Source organism: Hippoglossus hippoglossus, chromosome 12 (genome assembly GCF_009819705.1).
Source record: "Hippoglossus hippoglossus isolate fHipHip1 chromosome 12, fHipHip1.pri, whole genome shotgun sequence".
NCBI lineage: Eukaryota > Metazoa > Chordata > Actinopteri > Pleuronectiformes > Pleuronectidae > Hippoglossus > Hippoglossus hippoglossus.
Window position 1 is genome coordinate 6,728,070 of NC_047162.1, and position 22,534 is coordinate 6,750,603.

At 42.0% G+C, this 22,534-nt stretch overlaps 1 protein-coding gene across 2 annotated transcripts; it reads left to right on the forward strand.

The window, feature by feature from the left end:
• Positions 1–2,400: 2,400 nt before the first annotated feature.
• On the forward strand, positions 2,401–22,533 carry map1b (microtubule-associated protein 1B). Of its 2 annotated transcripts, XM_034602213.1 has the most exons (8): positions 2,402–2,869; positions 4,981–5,082; positions 13,066–13,148; positions 14,022–14,162; positions 14,420–17,781; positions 17,899–19,787; positions 19,891–20,129; positions 20,391–21,983. In XM_034602213.1, exons 1-8 carry the CDS (start codon positions 2,686–2,688, stop codon positions 20,544–20,546), a joined length of 6,156 nt encoding a protein of 2,051 aa, XP_034458104.1. In that variant the 5' UTR covers positions 2,402–2,685; the 3' UTR covers positions 20,547–21,983. The 2 variants fall into 2 exon arrangements, with proteins under 2 accessions (XP_034458103.1, XP_034458104.1); XM_034602212.1 differs by having other exon boundaries at positions 2,401–2,869; positions 14,420–19,787; positions 20,391–22,533.
• The last annotated feature ends 1 nt before the right edge of the window (position 22,534 follows it).

Below are 22,534 nucleotides of genomic sequence, written 5' to 3' on the forward strand. Positions count from 1 at the left end.
GAAAGATATATGTAGTATATAGATGGGTTGAAAATTTATATTTGGATATTGAAAAAGGTTTTGTTTCTGCACTGAATAGATCGCTTTGGTTTACAGTCACAGTCAGAGCACCGCTTCTTTGTTGTTTGTGACCTGAGGCATCACAGGATTTGATCCCATAAGGTTTTAAGAGTTTTGAATTATTAAAATCCATCCATGTTCCTTTTTGAACGGCCTGTCTACAAACTGTCACATACTGAGATATGTGCAAAAAAAGTCCTGGCAGTCCTTTCAATCAATCCTCTTGCCCAAAAACAGCACACAAACAGTCACCCCCATACATACACGTCCATCTCACCCATGTCTGTGTCTCGGAGACATTTCGTTGCAGCCTGTTGTATTTTTAATGTCTTGTGTCTTTCCCAGCAGTGAATGATGAATGTTTGATACGTCCCCCTATGGCCGTAGGAGAATATGACCAATCCCAGCCCACCAGGCCACAAAGGCCCTGAAATATTCACATTGAGGAGCTGCTGAGTGTACTCCTGTTCCTGATGGCCTGGTTTTTGAAGTCAGTAACGCACCTGCAGTGAGTGCATCACATCGGGGAACACCAGCATGATGTGTGTGTGTGTGTGTGTGTGTGTGTGTGTGTGTGTGTGTGTGTGTGTGTGTGTGTGTGTGTGTGTGTGTGTGTGTGTGTGTGTGTGTGTGTGTGCGTGTGCGTGCGTGCGCGCACATTTTGTATCTGTGCATCCTCTCAGATCTGTGATGTTTGTTCTTGGCTGCAGCTCTGAAGTCTGTCTGTTCTCACACAGGCCAAAATCTCAGCCGCTAAATTATTCTCCTGGGAAAACTGGGCATCTTTAATGTTCCTATCATAACACAGGATGGCTCACAATTCACTGCCAGCTATACTTAACATCTACATTCTCTATACGCACTGTTTCCTCTCTGGTAAAATATGACAGTCTGTGATGCTGTGATCTCCATTTCTTTCATTTGCTATTCATTTGTAGTTGCCCAAATTTAACCCCCACTCTGATCAGATCTTTCTTTCATATGGAGGCTTTGCACAATCAAAGAGATTTTTATTTTCTAATAAATCTCTCAAAACTCCCCGTTCGACTGTGAGGAACCAGTCAAATCAAAGATGAACGCTGTGATCAGACCTTCATGTTTACGTTTACATCTGAAGAGTACGGGTCAGGTTAGAGACCAAACACTTTGTGTGTAAACAGGTAAATTGATAAAGCAGAAACAGTGTGTGGACAATAATTGTATATATCAACTGCGTGAGCTTGTGATACTTGACAGAGGCTCCACGACTTCAAGAAAACTCAATGGCTGAATGCACAGGAGTTAATAAAGTTTAGGCCCCAAAAATACAAAGTTACATTAAAAAAGAAAAAGACAGAATGTTTGATTGTTTGAATTCAAATAAGTGGGTTAACTTTGTCGTGGTTACATAAATAAAGATGTAGTTATGGTTGTGAAATGTCATGGAGGAAAGAAACATGAATGACGGTTTAAAATGGGACATACTTACTACAGCCACTAGAGGTCATCTGACTATTTAGCTATTCAGTTTGTTATAAACTGCTACCTGTGTTGTCTCCATAGACTCTATATAAAGATGGCCGAATTGTCTTCACTTCCTCCCACTATCCAGAAATGAAAACATCAAAGTATCCCTGATACAAATGCTAGAGTCTGTGCAGTAGAAATCAAGGGATGGAGCCACAGGGGCGGGGTCCTGTCAGTACACATGCTCGACCAATCACGAGTCAGTCTAAGAACTAAACCTAAAATGACTAAAACCATCATTTAGATATTTGATGTGTACTTTGACTTTTGAGTTTGGCCCATGGCACATTCAGGAGGTGGGATTTATGAATTATACTGCAGCCAGCCACCAGGTGGCGATTGAGACGTGTTGGCTTCACTTTTTTGGAACAGTCATGTCCTCCATCTTTATTTACAGTCTTTAGTGGCCTCATTCATAAAAGGGGGACAGTCTCTACTCGCTGTAATAAATCTGAACAGCTACTGATAAACACACAATTATAATTCAGTGAATGTAAATGTCAAAGCAGATTTTCCCTTTAATAACAGATGTATAATTTCAAAGTCCAAATGTTGCATGCAAAGTTAATCTATGGAAGTCTGCTCCTCAACAGCTTTAATCCTCTTAAACCCTGACAGAGAAAAGAGAAATGTGAGTTCTGGGGTTCAAATCCAGTTCGGAAAGCTTTTCAGTAGCATGTTTGATTTAACAATGGACCCGTTGACACCCTCAACAGAAAATGATCTAGAAGACAACCTTCAAATTAAACCCATTAAACCTACATTGTTATTCTATTTGCATTTGTAGCAACCTGATGAATATGTTCAGCACCGAGCATCTAATCTCAGTGACTTCCGGAGGCGTCTGATTCGTTGCGGATGACATCAGCTGCGGAGTGAGTTTGCGAAAAAAAAAAAAGCCGGCGCCCTCTTCTCTCCCCGGTTACCGAAGATGACACAATGTCTGCTGGTATAAAAAGCTAGTGCCACTCCTACCAGGTCTCCACTTGTATGTCTGGAGAGAGCTCCCCGGCGCTCTGCTGAGAATAAAGGGAGGAGGCTGCTGCTGCTGCTGGGATCCTGCCTGTGCGCATCTGGAGACAGACACATAGAGAGAAGGAGAAGAGGAGAGAGGAGAGGATGGCCACGCTGGTTCAACCCGCAGAAATGGAGACCTTAGGCGGTCAGAGCAACACCGGGACGTCCCCGACACCCGCCGGCTCCTCGCCGCACTTCAACGACGGCAAATTCTACCTGCTGGTGGTGATCGGGGAGATCGTAGGGGAGGATCACCTCAAGTGTGCCATTGCGGACATAGAGAAAGGTGAGATGGGGCTGTGGGAGGTGGGTGTAGGCCGCCGAGAGCCGAACTTAACACCTTCATAGCAAGTTGAACAAAGATGTTTATCTTGGTAGTTCATGGTGAAGCTTTAGAACCCATGTAGGCTGTGGATGCACCTCGAGCTGAACTTTACGCACGATATTTTTAAGCAGATTACGCATATTAATATATCAGAAGCTCCGGTATGTATTGGGTAAATATAACTATTAGAGATGTAGACCATAACAGGACTGCTGAGCAGCCCCTCCCAGTATCATCCCCATCAGCTGTTGCCCAACAGTCACACTCGCCACATCTTTCCGCCCACAGGTCCCTTCCCATCCCCGCCACCCACCCACTTTGTTTATGAGCGGTTTATCTCATTCTGATTGTTTTATATTTATATATAAATACCACTTTGGGCCCAATTGTTGTCATCAACACACGTGGGCCAGCTCCTATGAATAACCTGACAGCAGTGATTCAGCATTTAACCATGGGCTATGCGTCATTTACGCATCGTCTCGTATTTCTCTGGTGGCGTTTTTCCCCCGCAGCATCTCTGCCACGCAGCCTTTAACCGGGTGCGTCCGGCTTTTGTTTCTGTGGAGCGAGGAATCCCGCACGTCGATTCCCTGTCAGGGAAAGACAATGAGGTTATAGGTCCGTGATGTCGTGGAAGACATTTTGTTTCTCCCGACTCAAGCGGGTTCAATCCGCTCTGTGTTTTGAGACTGTAAACATTATGAATAGTCATAAATAAAGTCCCCGTCAATCTTGTGGGAAGATGTCTCCATCATCATCATCATCATCAACATCATCATCATCATCATCCTGCATCCAGCTCTCATCCCCACACCGGCTGGTGGGCGTGGCTCTGTCCGCACTGCGGTCCCTACGGAAAGCCACAAGGACCGATCTTCAAAGTACAGTGCAGCTGCTGAATAGAGGCCTGCCTCCCAGGCCTGCATGGTGCACTGTGTGTGTGTGTGTGTGTGTGTGTGTATGTGTGTGTGTGTGTGTGTGTGTGAGTGTGTGTGTGAGTGTGTGAGAGAGAGAGAGAGAGAGGGGGAGAGGTAGAAAGGAGAGAATGGCGCAGTTACATTGTTTGTAATACAGGAAGAAGGAGAGCGTGTATACAGGGGAATGTCTTTTCTTTCAGTTTTCTGCCCTAATGAAAAAAACCGAACAGAAAATGTGACATTTAAAGGTTTTAAAAGTTTCTATACAGAGATTTGAAAAAGATACATTCTGTTTACATTGTTTACTTTTGTGTATCACTTCATTAAAGAATAACCAATAACCAACCGTCTTTAACCTGTTGGAACCACAGTTTCATTTAGTAGCTGGTCTGGTGCTTTTAATTGTATCTATGACGCTGCACAACAGATGTAGGTTAAAACCTTTCTGTAATTAGATGCTATTTTGTTCATAATTTAGCTTCTCATCCACATTGACTTGAAAGTTGAGGATAAATGTTTATCCTTTAAAATAAAGTTAAAAAGTTGTATTTTGTTTTTCAATTTCCATCATCAAATCTTTTTTGTCCTGTTTTGAATTTGAATTATTCATGTAACATTACTGTTGTTTGTTCAGTCGATAATTGATTGGAGACAAAAATAGCTACATTTTATCATCTTCACCACTGTTCATCGATCATTATTGCATTAGAGTGAAATGAAATGTGCGGTTTCGAACCCTTTATTCTTAGTTTTAAGTACCTTTCATCAGCAACGCTGCTGAGGCCTTCATTAGACCTCCATGCTGCATCATAGTGGATGAGAGGATGATGCCACCATGACTCAGCTCAGTGGAGTGGCCCATGGCAAAACCCAAAAAGGGCCATAGATTTCCTATTACAGATGCCTGATAACAACCAAGTAACAAATCGATACATGTTCGCGCAGAGATTTATTCCATGAGCTGGAGATAAAGGATCAGTGAACGTGATGTGGGGGTGAGACCTTCTCACCTTTGGTAAAAATCAATTCCCAAGTTCTCTGCCGTGTCTTAACTCTGTTTATGTGTTCATTTTCAGTGGAACCAACACACTTTTATACACTGGTGTCTTTCCTTTTTCTTGCTCTTTCTTATTAACTTAACTTATCTTGCAGGGATCCGCTCATGGGACACCAACCTCATCGACTGCAACCTGGACCAGGAGCTCAAGCTGTTTGTCTCCAGACACTCGGCTCGTTTCTCCGCAGACGTCAGAGGTAAACTGGAAATAGGATAATGATTAAGGCCTTGATGGTTCTTATTGCTTTGGTTCCATCAAATAACACCTGAGATAAACAGATTTACTGAAGTAGAGTAAAACTGCAACACTGTAAAGATATGTCAAGTATTCCAAATTTTAAGAATAAGCATTAATAGCCAAATGTCCTGAAATAATTAAAAGGCATATAGACATTTTGGTTTATAACTGAATCTTGAAAACATAATTTTGTAGTGCAGCCTGAAGATTTTCACCATTTTTATAAAAATTTGGAAAGGTTAGTGTTTTATCTAAACGAGACAAAATAAGAAAAAAAATTATATTTGAATATCGTAAAATTAGTTGAACTATTCCTTCTGTCTTGTTCACTGTTGATACCAAAGTACGTTTTAAATGTCATCTTATAAAGATTTAAAGGGAGTCATGATTGTCTGTAAAAGAAAAAGTATATATTTTATATGAAACATAACCTGTAAAATATAAATGTAACTACTGTCAGGAAAGTGTAGTTGAGTATAAAGCGCAGTATTTATCTCTGAAGTGCAGTGGAGCAGCACTTTCAGGTAACCTAACACTGTCATATCTCGTCAGCTATAACTCCCCTGCAGTAAGCAGTGGGGGTTTACTGCCTATATCCCTGGATTCATCCTCTCAGCATTTTGTCGCTTTTATCACTGTATCGTACGCAAGGTAAGGGAGTGGCCCTGTAAAGATGGAGCAGGGCCAGTGTGTCAGGACGTGCAGGACACGTGGTGTGTCAGTGGGCAGTGTGGCCTTGACGGTCAGCAGCAGACAAAGCCTCTGCTTGGCTCGGCTCCATATTGGATGCGAGCAGCAGGGCCGGTCACACTGAGGCAAGAATCCATCTTGAACAACTGCTACTGTCGACTGAATCAGCAGGTTTATTTAAATACCTGTATCACACCTCAGACGTGCAAGTGGAATACTCCTCAGTGGACTCCCTCTAAAACACTGCCTTTTTTTGACAATGGCATTCAAAGAGACTCCAAATCCCCTCTCCCTTTCTTGTTTGTGCCATTTTCCCATCCCCTCCCTCTCTCTCTCTCTCTCTCTCTCTCTCTCTCTCTCTCTCTCTCTCTCTCTCTCTCTCTCGTCCTTCCTCCTGTGTGCTGTTGCCTTGCAACACAGTGTGAGATGCACAGTTGATTTGGGAGTAATTAGCAGTGTCGGCTCCCCCGTGGCAAGTGTGTGTTGGTGAAAATAAAGAAGGGAGGGGAACAGAGGGAGTGAGGGGAGCAGAGAGCGTGATGTGGGGAATGACTGGAGAAAAAGAAGGAGGATGGTGGGAAAGGCAAACAAGGGAGTGAGCAAGGGAGGATGATGAGGAGGCGTAGATAAGCATAGAGATAGAAATACAGTTTATACAGCAGAGACTTTAAGAGTTAATGCTGAATAACAGTAAAACTCTTTCATTTTCTAATATTCGTTTGCCCTTGGGTTTTTCCAAGCCTCAAGGGGATGATTTTGATGTCTGTTGAAGTTTTAATAAATGAACTGCGTTATGAAGAGCTCCCTAGAATACTACAGTGTTTGCTTTGACAGTGGCAGAGCTTTTATGTTCTCAAAGGACCTTCATCCTGCACTGAGTCACGATTTTTACTTGGCACTGAAAATCCGAAAAATGCTAAATTACCCTGATATCACAGTGTCGATCATTTTGTGTAATGGAGAAACAGCAGAAATGCAGAAATACAGATGTTAAAAATGCACAAATGATACTTTGTGGTAATGTCCACTTGACAAAAAAGAATCTGCCCTCGTTTTCAAAATTAACGAGAACTCAAAATAACACTAAGTCCTGAGGTGCCTGTGCAAAGCAGACAAACTAATAACAATACCATATATATTACTTCAAGACAGAAGTATCTAAAAATGTGTCAAATAAAACTGGATCAAACAACCGAGGCGGGGCGTGTTGTGCTTTAACGCTCTTGGCTAAACGAGAGCGTCTCTTGGGATGTTAAGGAAGGCTGTCTCGTTAATTCTGGGGAAAAAAAGATTTATGCTAAGCTAATCCAATCAGCTGCTTAATGTATCCTTCCATTTACCCTCTAACTCTTGCAACAACAACAAAAAAACGCCCATCTCCTAAAATGGGAAACTATTCTTTTAAATCTGGGAATTTTTGCACAAAACATCAATCACGCTGTAACAAACAAACCAGCAGGTGGTACTGGAGGAGGACGAATGCAATTATCTGTCTGCTGGTGGATGACTCGCCATCCATCACATGTTAGCGCACAGGAAGTCTGGACCCAACAGGGCGGAGGAGGAGGAGGAGGAGGGAGGGGGAAAAAAGGGGCAGGACAGGAGACCCCCACGAGTCCCTGATAGACGTTTGATGAATCGGATTATGTATGGATTTCCCAGCACTCCACCACGCTGAAGCTTTAAAGGCGACTGGAGAGTTGAAAGGCTGCCAGACCGCAAATCTAGACCCTCGCTTATGAGATTGCTGAAGACCACACTGCAGTTTGTGATCAATTCACTGTGTTGACTCAAAAAGGAAGAAAGGAAAGTAAACTAGGGCACTTTTGCTGTGGAAAATGAAAAAGCTTTTATTAGAGTGACTAATGCATGGCAAAGATAGACGGAAAAGCACCTATATGCATTGCGGCACGCTGGCCTTCTCACCGCAAGTGAACAATGAACAAATTATCTATAGGCCTGGGGGATTTCAATAATTGACATCATAGCTTTTTATCACAATAGTCAGAGCAGGTCCCTCAAATGAGAGAAAAACAATCCCAATTGGACTGCAGAGAAAAAATACTTTGAAAGATCCAGTAAAATCTGTACAGACATATACAAATCCTAACAAATCAAGATATAGGGATGGAGAATAATAATTTTCTCAGTTAAACCCGAGAATACACCTTGGCCGTAAATTGGAAAATCTAAAAGGTTTCTCGTTCCATGAGGTGTTTGATCTCACATCTCTGTGGACTTAGGACGACCTCAACAGCCATAACCTTCAAAGATTCTTTTACACGTATATATTTCTAAACAGAGATAAAGACCTTGAGGCATGAAAGGATAACCTGTATAAAAACTGGATAGATGGATCAAGATGTCGATTAAATAATCGATCCTGACTGTAAATCAGCAGATTTGATTGATTAGTCATAATTTTGTCAAGCTGGTCGGGAAACAGACTATAGGAAGACATTGTTGTTTAGAGATCATTGTCTTTGTTGGATCATGTTCAGTCATTCGGATTGACAGTGTAACGACTCTAAATCCCAGTGTTATTGATAGGCATCAATACTAGGACACACGTGACTGGTCTGTGGGTGAATAGGCTTAATGCAGTCGCAGTGTCATTCAGTGCATACACCAAAGATGTTGTGTGTTCTAATTCCCTTGTTATTCCAGTGGTGTGGGGACATGTGACATTGAGAACTGGGCTCAGGGCGGCCCCCCATCTTTGCTGCTGAAAGTCACCAGGGTCAATTATTGTGTTGTGATGGAAAATGAGATGACTGGAAAGTGAACGGTGCTGACACTTACAGGCGGAAACCACCTCAGCTGATTCAATTCTAATCTATACATGCAAGGTTTTTCCTTCCTTTTGGTTTCAGCGGTGCAAAAAGGAAGGCGGCACTGAAAGTAGTTGTTCCACTGATCTATTTTTGGTGCGGTGCCATCCACATTGATGTTCCCCTGTCTGGTTCAGTCTGTGGCAGGGAGGCAGGCTATCCCAGTCTTGTACTCTATTCAGCCAGAAGGAGAATGCTCGGTGATGCATGCCGCATTACCGACGCCCTCCCACTGAGACAGAGCTGCACTAAGGATTTTTATATCGATCGAGGGAATTGTCAGGGTCAAGCAAGCACCAGTGCATCTGTCATTTTTTTAAAAAAATTTATTTTGACAAGTTGGATTGAACACGCAGTGATTGCTGGTTGATGGTGGTGGTGATGGTGGTTTCCTTGTGCTCCACCAGTCCGTAAAGTGTAGGGACTGCCGTAAAGACGACAGTTTAATCACACAAAAGGCCAGTGTGAGCAGGGGCGTTACCCACAGGGAGAAACAAAGAACAAGATGCTTTCCTATTACAGTTTCACATGTGACTCGTGTACAAGCAGGATGAACAACAGACATTCAGAATCAGATTCAGCTTCGTGGGCCAAGTACATGTACACAAACAAGGTATTTGGCTCCAGTTTTACATTGCTCTCAGTGTACTGCACCACTAGGAGAATATGCAGTGTATTGGAAACACTGATGACCAACACATAACAGCATACACCATGACAGTATATATACAAGTCAACTGGTTCCATATGTTGCATGTAAACAATGCAAGTAAAAAATATAATATATACTGTATAAATATGTGGACAGGGGATGGAAATTTACATTGTATGCTACATCATCATTGCAGGATTTCTATTAACAATATGTACAGCGAGCAGGATATGTTCATGATTGACTCATTTCACAGACTGAAAACTGTTTCCTCCGTCACTTGTTCTTCTCAGAGCTCCGGTTATGTGTCAAACTTCTGCTTTTGGGTTTAAAGCTCAGTAAAACTGGTTTCTACCAGAATCAACTGTAGTTTTAATCATTCTGGTATAAGACCAACATAGCTCTCTACATCGTAAAGCTAATAAAAGGCTCACGCAAAGGGAATAACCCTCAGGACCTATTAAAGATATATTAAAAATCTGATCATGTAATGACATTTTGTTCTTACAGCTTCTCTAGTACATTGGTAATTAAATCACAGACACGATGTTCCCTTCCTGAAATAAAAAAGAGATGTACAAAATCTAAATCAATCAACGCAAAAGTGCAGTTCACCGTTATTATCTATTTTTTCTGTTAAACAGAATGGCAATGTCCTTTCAGTCTGGAGCCAGCTCATACAGACAGTGATTTTGTATTCCACAAATTGACCGGATGAAGGCTCCAGAAGAAACATTCATGAGCGATTTCAATTCATCCTGAGTGGAACAAAAATGTCTGAATCAGTGCTTTCAGTGCAGATCAGGATGTCTCAACAAAAAACTAAAATGTCATCTTGAATGTGGCAAGAAACGTCATTAGGATTCATCGTCTGGGAATCAAGAATGTGAGATTTCATGGCCATCCATTCAAGGGAGAGACATCACCATCCATAGCCAAAGTAAACATCTTGAAAACAAGAAAACATCATCATTACTTGTAGCTCAAATGTGTTTATTTAAAAGGAAAACAAATACATTCAAATAGCTTTTAAACATAATTATTTATATTTCTTTACAGTATGTATATTATATATATTATAACTAATAGCAGGAAATAACAAAAAGATATCAGCCACCACTGTTTTACCTCAGATATCTGCTGCATTAGCATGTGATACCTTCACTTTTTAATCAAGTTAGAGTCAGTGGTATGTTTGTGATATGTGAATTTTCATGTTACTGGCATTAATTAAACAGATTAAATAATGACATTCACGTGAAAAGGGAAAATAAGATAATGAGAGATTGTGCTACAAGTGCATAGAAAAGAGTAAAACAAAGAAAACATCAAAACATTCAAAGAAAGTGATGCCTCTTTTGCCATTTAAGTATCTGTCCTGATATTGAATTCATGGGAAAGCTCAAAATTCAAGTCATATTAAGAATATTTTTTCCCTCCAGACAACTGACTATAAAACGAATGGAGTGCGATACTGGAGCTGCTACAGGGTTGACCAGCACCTGAGAAATAATTGAACCCAGAGTCATTATTTCTACTTTCACCGTCACACACTGCACAGAAGAAACCAGACTATTAACAGTGAATGCAGGAGTTTTTCCATATGGAGTGACAGCCCTTTGGGAGGAGGCAAAGGGTTAATGGCTCTGTGCTCTATGATGAGAATCTGCTATATGAAATATGTATGGAGGAGTCGGCTCTGCAGTCAGATAACTGCTGCAGTATCACGTCTCCAGGGACGAGGCACGCTCGGTCTTCACTCGTATATTCCTCTGAATTTAAAGCTGTTATTGCAACACCTCAGTGAACCTCACAGGGAACATATTCTTGTTTCTCTAAATCTTCGGGGTTGCAGGATTTCTTTTTGCTGTTACCAGGGGAACTTGCAGAATAATAAAATAAAACTAAATGTCTTTTGTCAGTTGCCTCGAGGGAATTCATTTGTTTATTTGAAAAGAAATGAAATGACAAGAAGAAGAAAAAAGGACAGATAGTGTCGCTGAGTGAGTAAAGCCTGATGTGTAGAATGCATGATGTTGCTAAAGATGTGAATGTATAGTCAGGTGGACCAGAGGATCACGCAGAGAGACACTGTGGGATCAAAGTCATTATCACGATCAATCAATTGATCGATCAAGATCGATCCAAAACCCAGGATGATTGATTGCTCTGTCTTATCAGGGGCAAATATAGAGAATCCTCATTATATAAAGACCAAACAATTATATGTTCTGTATTGTTTATCATCAAAGTTCAACTAGAGAAGTCAAGTTGAGGTGTAATGACTTGTTTATTAATTGATTTGTTAATTGTAAGAAAATTAAGTTGCAATAATAAAAAAAAGACTACATTCAAGAATTGTCCTCCTTCCAGAACTTGAAATATGAATTGTTAATGGTTTCTTACGTACATCTTCAGCCTTAGGGTTGTTGGTCGGACATTTTTACTATTTGTAACATTATATAGACCAATAATAAAATAATAAAATGAATTAATGTATCTTAATCTTATCTTAATCTTAATAGTTTGATGATTAATCATGATTACTGATTATACTAGTGGAGCATTTAGCCGCTGAAGAGCCTGATATTTCGCGCAGGAGTTGGTGGAGACCAAAGCAGAACCAAAATGAAAGTGAATATTGGACTTAGATTTTTGTGGTGGACGGAAACATGACTCAGCTGAATATAATATCACTTCATATCTGCTGGATGTGTAAATATGAAACAAATTCACAACAAGTGACAAGAATGAATGTCAACGTTGTGTACAGAGCTGCCCCCATGTGGCCAAAAGGTCAATTACCGCTGCTTCAAGTTAAGTTGTTTCACAATTTTCCTGGAAAAATATTTGATGTGTTGATGAAAAAGGGTTACCAAAGAATAATTAATATGATGAAAAATAATGCTTTTGTTTGACCACACTCCAATAAACCATATTATTGTCACTCAAAATAAAGCACTATTAAGTTTGCAGAGGATGTTTTACAACAACGGATGATGGAGGAGGAATTATATCCTTCTGATGCTGAGCAGTGGGATTCAGGATATATGTCGTACTTCCATCTCCAGAGATTTCATCCATCTTAGTGATGAAGAGCTCTGTTCTGCAGAGACTATTAACATTTACACAGCCATATTGGATCTGTCAGACCGTCTGTGTTTGATGAATTAGTTGATGAATTAGTTGAGCCCTGCCCCTCATATGAACCCCAGGAGACGATATTTCTAATAAAGGACATAAGATCGTCCTTCCTGAGGAGACTCAGACTCTACTCTTCTACATCTGTAGAAGTAAATTTGATCCACTGCATCATGATTTTAGAGAGATTTTGAAAATGTTTCTGTTATTTATGATTATTTTTATTTTTTATTATTTCCTTCCTATTTCTGAAAAAACCTTAGAAAACAGAGAATACTCTCTCTAATGCTTCTCTGGTCCTAAGATGATATTTTAAATGTCTCTTTTTGTAAAAAAGATATTTCCAATTAAATATCCCATAAAACTAAGTAAAACAGCAAATTTTCATAACTGAGAAGCTGGGAGTTTTGTAAGAAAAATAACATTTGTGAATTATGAGAAATGTTGCTGATTAATTTTATTAATTTATTATTGTTTTTAACTTGACAGAGGGATCTTGGCATTTGTAGAAGACACAATCGACATGATAACATGATAACGTTAAAAATCCAATTTCTTGGTATGATCAAATTATGTGATTACGATTTTTTTGTATTAACATTTGCAACTATTTTCTATTGTGTTGCAGGCCAGAGAATTCTTCACCATAAAAGTAATGTCCTGGAAACAGTGGTACTCATCAACCCGTCAGACGAAGCAGTCAGTACTGAGGTAAAATGAGCTATAACTGTTATTGACAATCTATCATATTGTTATATCCTTTTCCTTATTTATCTCAAACATCATATTTGATCTTCTATCCTCCTGTCAAAGAGGGATGATGCAAAAAATCGATACAAAAATATCCCATTTATAAAACAAATACAGCTCGACAAGGATGATTATTATTCACCCATGTTGGGCCAATTATCCACTCTGATAATATCAACTGCTGTTTGTTGCTGTTAATTGGAGAAAAGGAGCAATTAGAAGCTCAGGGGACGACACTAATATCTCATTTACATCTAGAATAACAAGCGCAGCACTTTACCTTTTTTCTTATGCTAACATTTTTAATGGGAAAGACGAAACAGAGCGGGGGGGAGTACAGATGGCGCAAGATTTTCTCCCGTGTCACTGCTCCTTTTCAGCGCTGCCTCGACCTCCAGCCACGTTTTCTAGTCAAACTGTGCATTGATAATATCTCAGGGCACAGCAGGATGGAACTGGCCTGCTGCCCAGAACAGCTGATGGTGCAGGAGATGAAAAAAGAAAGCCCAACAGAAAAGAGAGGCAGAGAGAGATGGAGGGATGAAAGGGAACTTAGCAGAGTGGGCAGCAAGAAAACAGATCAGTTAATTAGCTAATGGATTTGGATAATGTGAAACTGGAGATATTTCAAATACAATAGATTCGCTGAGCTGATTGCTGCAGCAGTAAGCAGTGTTCTTCTCTTTATAAAGCTTTTGCAATGAATAAGTAATACACTTTATTTATTAAAGGGTCATAAATGCTTTCCTCATCACTTCTTTCAGTTCTTTTCCCCTCTGCTTTCAGCGCAATCATAGAAAACCATGTAACCTACTTTCCTCTTTTTCCTCCCAGGTTCGTCTGATGATCTCAGACACTTCCAGACACAAGCTGCTGGTTCTCTCAGGCCAATGCCTTGAAAAGACAGGAGAGCTGATTCTTCAGTCTGGATCTTTCTCTTTCTCCAATTTCATTGACATATTCACCGACCAAGAGGTGAGCAAATATAAGCACAATATGAATTATAACATTCTAATATCATTTTAATTAAATGTTTGTGTTTATATATATATATATATATATATATATATAGGCCAGGTTTCAGTGTTTATTCGAGTTCTTCATCATCATCATTATGTAATAGACTTACTGTATTGTACTGACACAGACTGCATTGTACAGCATTATTCTTTTAATTTGTCTGATTCCAGTATGTCAATATTTAAAAGTCAATTCATTTTTCTCATGTCTAGATTGGTGAATTGCTCAGCACCATTCACCCGGCGAACAAAGCTGTCCTTACACTCTTCTGCCCCGAACAAGGCGACTGGAAAAACTCCAACTTGGACAAACACAACCTGCAGGATTTCATTAACATGAAACTAAACTCCACTCTCATACTCCCTGAAATGGAGGGCCTCTCAGAATTCACCGAGTATTTGTCCGAGTCAGTAGAGATCCCGTCTCCGTTCGACATGTTAGAACCACCGACCTCTGGTGGATTCCTCAAACTCTCCAAACCGTGCTGTTACATTTTCCCCGGCGGTCGCGGTGACTCGGCTCTCTTTGCTGTAAATGGCTTCAACATGCTCATTAATGGCGGCTCGGACAGGAAGTCGTGCTTCTGGAAACTGGTGAGACATCTGGACCGGGTGGACTCCATCCTCCTCACCCACATCGGTGACGACAACCTGCCCGGCATCAACAGTATGCTGCAGAGGAAAATTGTAGAGGCCGAGGAGGAACAGTCGCAGGGTTCCACAGCTACCAGTGACTGGGTGAAGAACATGATTTCCCCAGATATCGGCGTTGTGTTTGTGAATCTCCCTGAGAACCTGGATAACCCTGCACCTAATTACAGAATGCGGAGGAACGTTGAGGAGGCAGCGTCGACCCAACAGTTCCTCACCAAGCTAAATTTGAGGATAGAGCCTTTGCAAAGTCCTGTCGGAAACACAATAGAACCAATCATACTGTTTCAGAAAATGGGTGTCGGGAAGCTTGAGATGTATGTGCTTAATCCTTCAAAGAATAGCAAGGAGATGCAGCACTTTATGAAGCAGTGGACAGGTAGTGAAAAAGACACAGCTTCTATTTTACTGCCAAACGGAAAAGAATCTCAGTTCCCTGTCAATAATTTGACGTCTATCTCTTCGCTCATTGTGTGGCACCCTGCTAATCCCTCAGATAAGGTTGTGCGTGTTCTCTTTCCGGGAAATACCACCCAGCACCACGTCTTTGAAGGTTTAGAGAAGCTAAAGCACTTGGAGTTCTTGAAGCAGCCAGTTGTCACTCAAAAAGCAATGTCTTCTAATATGCCTTCAACGCCGACGCTAAAGCAAGCAAAGATGAAATACAGAACAGACAGCAAAGAGAGCCTGAAGTCTACCCCAAAGCCATCACCAAGCAGGAGCATCCGAAAGGATTCAAAGGAGGAAACACCAGAGAAAGCAAAGACAGATGCAGAATCCACTCATGAAAAAACACAAAAGACAGAGAAAAAAGAAAAGGTCCCCCTGAAAAAGGAAAAAGCAAAGGCACCTGAGAAAGAATCAAAAGCAAAGATAGAGCAATCAGCACAGAATGAAACTCCTGAAAAGAAGAAGCCTGAAATAAAGCCCAAGGCTGAAAAGGAAAAGACCATTAAGAAGGAGGCCAAAATTTCAGTGGAAAAGAAAAAGGAGGTCAAGAAAGAAGTGGCAAAGAAAGATGATATTCACAAACAAGAAAGTAAAAAAGAAGAAAAAGTGAAGAAAGAGGACGCAAAGAAAGTTCTAAAAAAAGACTTCAGAAAAGAGTCACCTATGAAGGAGAAGAAGGAAGAAAAGAAAGAGCTAAAGAAAGATGTCAAAAGGCCCTCAAAAGACATAAAAAAGCCTGAAGAAAGGATTGCAGCACCTAAACCAAAGCCCCTGAAAAAAGACGATGCCTCAAACAAATTTGCAGGGACACCGTCAAAGTCAAAAGAGAAAGGGAAGCCTAAGGTTTCAAAGAAAGAGACAAAGGTTGGTAGTGGCAAACTTGCAGCCAGCGCTGCTGCTGCTGCTGTTCCTGCTGTTGCTGCTGTTGCTGCTGTTGCTGCTGTTCCTGCTGTTGCTGCTGTTGCTGTTGCAGATGATCCTGAAGCAGAAAGATCTCTGATGTCCACACCAGAGGACCTTACCAAGGACTTTGAGGAGCTCCAAACTGAAGAGTTGACAACAGACGATGCAACGGTGCAACAAAATCAGAAAGAAGAGGCTGTGATGATCCACCATGAAGAAATAATACAGACCAAAGAGTCACCTGAGGCCTTGGAGTCTTTGGACGAGGGTATAACCACAACAGAGGCTGAGGGAGACAGTGGAGTGACCCCAGAGGAACAAGTTCTCAAGGTAAAACTCAACGAAAGTCCAATTGAGAAGTTTGAAGATGAGGGCACTGTGATGGAGGAGACGTCTGAAGGAGGAGATTATGAAGAGAAGGGAGAGACAGAGGAAGTTCATGAACCCCAGAGAATGGAAATGGATAAAGATAAACTTACTCCCAGTGAAGAGGAACACAGAGACAGACCCGATGAAGTCAAACCAGGGGACGGTGTTCAAGACAATGATGGTGTGATGAATAAAAATATAGAGGATTCACTCATGAGTGAAAGACAAACAGAGAAACCGAATCTGTTTGAATCAGCCTTACCCAAAGTGTCCTCGCCTGTTTCTCCAGCCGCATCAATCCATGATGAAATACCTCCAGTTGGCTTCGAGAGCTCAACGGCCTCAGACGATGAGAACCAAGATGAAGCCCCCGAGGATTACACCGTCACTCAGTCCACCATCAAGATCTCCAGTGTGCCTACTACCATGGATGAGATGTTGACTCCTAGGGACATTATGAGCAACGAAACCGCCAATAAGGAGGCTGAATCTCCTCCACAGGATAGCGACAGGTTTGTGACTTCCGTAACTGGACAGTATGATAGGAAGAATATTTCTCCACTCCAGGATATGCCAGGATCAGATCGCTCTCATAGTGATGCCACAGAAGGCCAGGACTACAACCACTCTGCTTCCACGATATCTCCACCTTCACCACTAGAGGAGGATAAATTCTGCAAGGGCTTTGCCTCAGCAGGGAAAGATGAGCGGTATGACACAGTTCAAGAGTCATTTGAGAAGCATGATGCAGATCTAACAGGACTCAGTTCAACCTCCACAACAACACCTCTTGTTCGCTCTCCCTCAGTCGACCGCAAGGATACATTGGATTCCCTGTCACTTTTTGCTGCTCCAATCGAATTGTCCAGCACACTGACAGGGTGCACCCGAGCAACAGCAGAATCTGTCAGCCCAGATGACAAGACACTGGAAGGAGCTAACTCGCCTCAGTCCTCTGGTCACACTCCTTACTATCAGTCACCAGTAGATGAAAAAGCAGCAGGTGTACCACCTGTCTCAGAAGACAAAGCACAGGGTCCAATAATTGTGGAGCTCACAAGTGATAAAGAAGATTCCTCCAACAGAGCTACCCCAGAGCCTTATGAGCCAGAACAAGAAATGTGCTCTCCTGTAGAGAGGGTGGCGTCATCTCCAAAAAGCCAATCTCCAACTGAACCCGATTCCCCAACAAAGAAGGAAACATCACCATCTGATTTAGACCATAAGAAGATTGGAGAAAACAGCTATTCAATCTTGACCTCGGCACCGGTGACCAAACATGACCAAACTGAACCCGATTCCCCAACAAAGAAGGAAACATCACCATCTGATTTAGACCATAAGAAGATTGGAGAAAACAGCTATTCAATCTTGACCTCGGCACCGGTGACCAAACATGATTTAGACACCAATCCATTTACCGCGGCCAAAGAAGAGAGCAAAATGTCTATTTCAGAGGGCACCACATCAGACAAATCAGGATCCCCTATGGAAGAAGTGGTAGCAGAAGACTTGTTCTCACATTTAGCTTCAGCATCCACTGCCTCGCTGGCCACCAGCTCCTTTCCAGAGCCGACCACCGACTCTCCTTCCCTTCATGCTGAGGTAGGCTCTCCTCATTCGACAGAAGTGGATGACTCACTGTCTGTCTCTGTGGTTCAGACACCAACCCCCTTCCATGAGGCTGAGGGGTCTCCATCCAAGGAACATAGCCCCAGGCCCATGTCAATCTCCCCAGACATCTCACCGAAGTCAAAAAGCAGAACACAAAATCAGGATATGAAATCCCCAGAGCACTCTACCATGTCCATAGAGTTTGGCCAGGAATCCCCTGACCACTCCTTAGCCCTGGACTTTAGCAAGCAATCCCCAGAGCACCCATCTCTGGGCAGCAGCACACGTGCTACAGAGAATGGCCCAACTGAGGTTGACTACAGCCCCTCAGAGGGCACAGATGTGAGACCACCTGGAGAACCTGGCTCCCCAGTGGAGCAGCCTTTACTTTTTGATGACGTTGATGTCCGTGCCACTTCTGCAACCCCATCAGATGGATCTCAGTCCACACCCTCTGTTGCAACCCCATGTCAAATGGCTGAGATACTACATACCATGGCTGAGCAGACAGACAGGTCTCCACTCACCCCCAAGGCATCCTCTCTCACCCAGTCTCCCCATTCCACTGAGCCGTCCCCAGTACTAGGAGGTCCCCCTGCTAAGGACAGCACCAGCCCAATTTCACCATCTGTGGAGAGCATTTCTGTTAGATCTGACACACAGCAGAAATACGACAAGTCACCCTCACCTCCCAAAGCTGGTTCTCCATCTTCATCATTTTCCCTCCCAAAAGAGGAGACACCTTCCCCAGCAAAGGAGACAAATCCCTTTAAATGTGATGATTCCATACACGAGGCAAAATCCCCTGTTGGCCCCAAAGTTCCTACCCCATCATACCTACCACTCTCCTCCGATCTGTATAATTATAACTCAGCCTGTGGGTCAAGGGACCCCAACACCACAAAGAGAAGCCCCTCCGCTCCATCTAAGACAGATGTTGACCTCTGCCTAGTCACTTCATGTGAATACCGTCACCCCAAGACAGAACTATCCCCATCTTTTATCAACCCTAACCCTGTGGAGTACTTCATTAATGAAGAGAACGTCTCAGATGAGGAGAAGCCTTTGGCCAAGTCAGGAGAAGGGCCCCCACCTCCAGGGGATAAGCTTCCCACCAAGCAATGTGAGGAGACCCCACCAACATCCATCAGTGAATCTGCCCCCTCCCAGACAGATTCAGATGTTCCACCAGGGACAGAGGAGTGCCCCTCTATTACAGCAGATGCTAACATTGACTCTGAAGATGATTCTGAGACATTGCCTACTGACAGAACCCTGACCTACAGACATCCCGATCCTCCTCCAGTGGCTTTCAGGGACTCCGCTCCATCCTCGGGCCAACATGATGTCTGTATGGTGGACCCAGAAGCCCTCAAGGCTGAAGAAAATCTCCACAATGCTAACACAGAGGGAGGCGAAAAAGCCAAGAAGAAAAAACTCACAAAAAAGTCTTCATCACCAGCCAGGAAGACTACTCTGACAAAAATCAAGGACACCAAGACTGCCTCTCCAAAGAAGTGTGTCGGAGAGGGAAAAGATGCCAAAAATGCAACAAACACCTCTGCGTCCAGAGGTGTGAAAAGTGCCACGTCAGGTAAATACAATTTACCCATCGTCATCATATATCACTTTGCTACTTTTTAATTTTTTCTAAGAACTTACCTATCTGAGAAATGTTTTGTTTTTGCCCCTTTCAGGTGCTGGCAGTGGAAAGGCATCAGGTGCGGCATCTCAGCCAAGCTGTCCTCCAATGTTCATGGATTTGGTTTACATACCCAACCACTGCAATGCCAAGAATGTGGATGCTGAGTTCTTTAAGCGGGTGCGCTCCTCTTACTATGTGGTCAGTGGCAATGATCAGACTGCTCAGGAGCCCAGTAGGGCTGTCCTTGATGCTCTGCTGGAAGGAAAGGCCCAGTGGGGAAACAGTATGCAGGTAGGCTTTCAAGTATTGATATGACAATTAAATAGTGTACACAGAGATTGCATTTTACTTAACCCTGCTAAAAAAGTTATTACTTAAAATTGCTTAAATAATGGACATTTTAAAAGGGGATAGTGGGTCAGACACTCTGCAATAGTCGGTTCACATTATGTGGCATAACCTGATACAACGGACGTAGAGGAAGATGCACATGCAGAGATCATTTTTGTTTAATGCTTGAGCTCAGAAACCTCCCTCCTCTCCTAATGTCAGGTCACCCTAATTCCAACCCACGACACTGATGTGATGAGGGAGTGGTACCAGGAGACCCACGACAAGCAGCAGGAGCTGAACATCATGGTCCTGGCCAGCAGCAGCACCGTCGTCATGCAGGATGAGTCCTTCCCGGCTTGTAAGATAGAGATGTAAGACCTGCTCTGCACGAGATCTGTGGAGCAGGAGACCAAGTGATAATGAGAAATCTATGTAGCATAAAAACCCAAGCAGACACTTAACATACAGCATATGCTAGAATGATACTTCTTGTGCCCTAAATCATTGAACCTTAAATATCTGAACTGAGGATAACCTAATAGAAATTAACGTTGAGGGGCTCGATGCAAAGTACAATGATTTCACGATAAAGTAATAGACCCTTGACATCCTTAAGGTGTTATCTGAGTTTTAGGTATGAATGAATTTTACTTGAAGGGAACAAGAAATAAAAAGCAGCCTATAGCCATGATTGTCCAATTATGCTAAGAGCTCAAGTATAATGTTGTTGTTTATGTCCCGAGTTTCTTCTAAATCCCCAGATCAAAATATAGGAGAACAAGTGAGATCACAACATCCCTGCATATGGTGCATTCTTAAGTAATGGCTGTTATCCACACCAAAGGATGAAACAGTATGTTTTCTGTTATTGCCTTAGGAAGTTCCAATGAATGTACAAGAACTGGTGCAAGTAGCGGAAGAGTAGGGAAACTCTACACACTGGAGGTAACTCTCATTAAAAGGACTGTTAAATGATAGTTGAATGATGGCAAATATGAATTAGGGGTGAATAGCATGAATATGTCTTTTTGGTCTGCTTTCTGTTTCTGCTAATGAATATTTATTTATTATTTCTAATTAAATTTATTGTGATTGTCTAGATTTTACAGTGTGCAGCAGAACGTTGCTTCAGAAATCTCTCCCCTTGCCTTTGACACATTTGTAAAATCATTTTCATGCAGTTTAGAGGACTGTCGTTCATTTCAGATCGCCTGTTTTATTTGCATATTTGAATATTTTATTTCCTTCACTTGTTTTTGTATGTAATCGTTTAGCTATGGGGGAGCAAGCCTTTCCCCAATGTATAGCTGGTGAGGCAGGATATTTTCCTAAACCTTAAAATGTCTTGTTTTTCTAAAGCATTGTACTATAATTATAAATAGCTTTGAAGCCGACGGGATGGTTGAAAGACGTGCATGAGTTATGATGTGTTAGGGTTTTTCTCTTCTTCTTTTAATTGGGATTTTTCTCTAACTTGCATTAAGAACAACAGGGCTACATGATTTAGTTATTTATTTTGCAAGTTGTGCCATGACATTGTATAGAACAGGAAGTAAAGCGGTTGCCTGTGGCATTGTATCACAATCAAAGATTGATTTCCAGGTTAACGGGAGCATTTATGGAGTTTCTCCTCTGGAACTGGAATGAGGCAAAGCTTTTGAGAGGGGCAGCACACAGAGATGAGAGTGAGTGACTTGTGTGTTTCAGATGAAAGTATGTACAACACAAAAAAAACTAGACACTTTAAACACAAACGTGACACAAACTAACTGTAACAGAGGCCAGAGATCAACCATGACCGGCCAACTTCTGTAGAAATATACAACAAATCGACGCACATACAGGCTTTGGTACTTCGGGTTATTAAATCAACCAATCACCAAACTCACCAGATATTTCTGAAATGATGTCAGGTGTTCATTAAACCACTACGGATGACTTCTCCTGCAGGGGAACCTCAGAACAACACTACAGTAATAGCTGTCAAACCTACAAAACTCCGGACTGACATTTCTCTTGAATTGACATTTCTCCTTTTCTCCGTCTCCTTTCTCTACACTCCTTCTCTCCGTCTATTTATCTCTGCCTTTTTCTCCTTATCTTTCTCTCGGGAGAACTTTACTAATGTCTGTCTGCAGCTGTGTGGTATATTTGTCTTGTGGTCATGCATCCTCTCCCACCCTTTTCCCCCCAAAAAACTCATATAACCCCCCAATAGCAATTAGTTTCAAGTGAGTATTCCTTAGTGCTTTCTAATATTTGTGTGCAATATTCCCTCGATGGCGAATCTGATGTAAGAGGAGCTACTGCTGAAGAACAAACACTCAAAAACAACCACAATAAAATCTGACGTGAACAAGAAG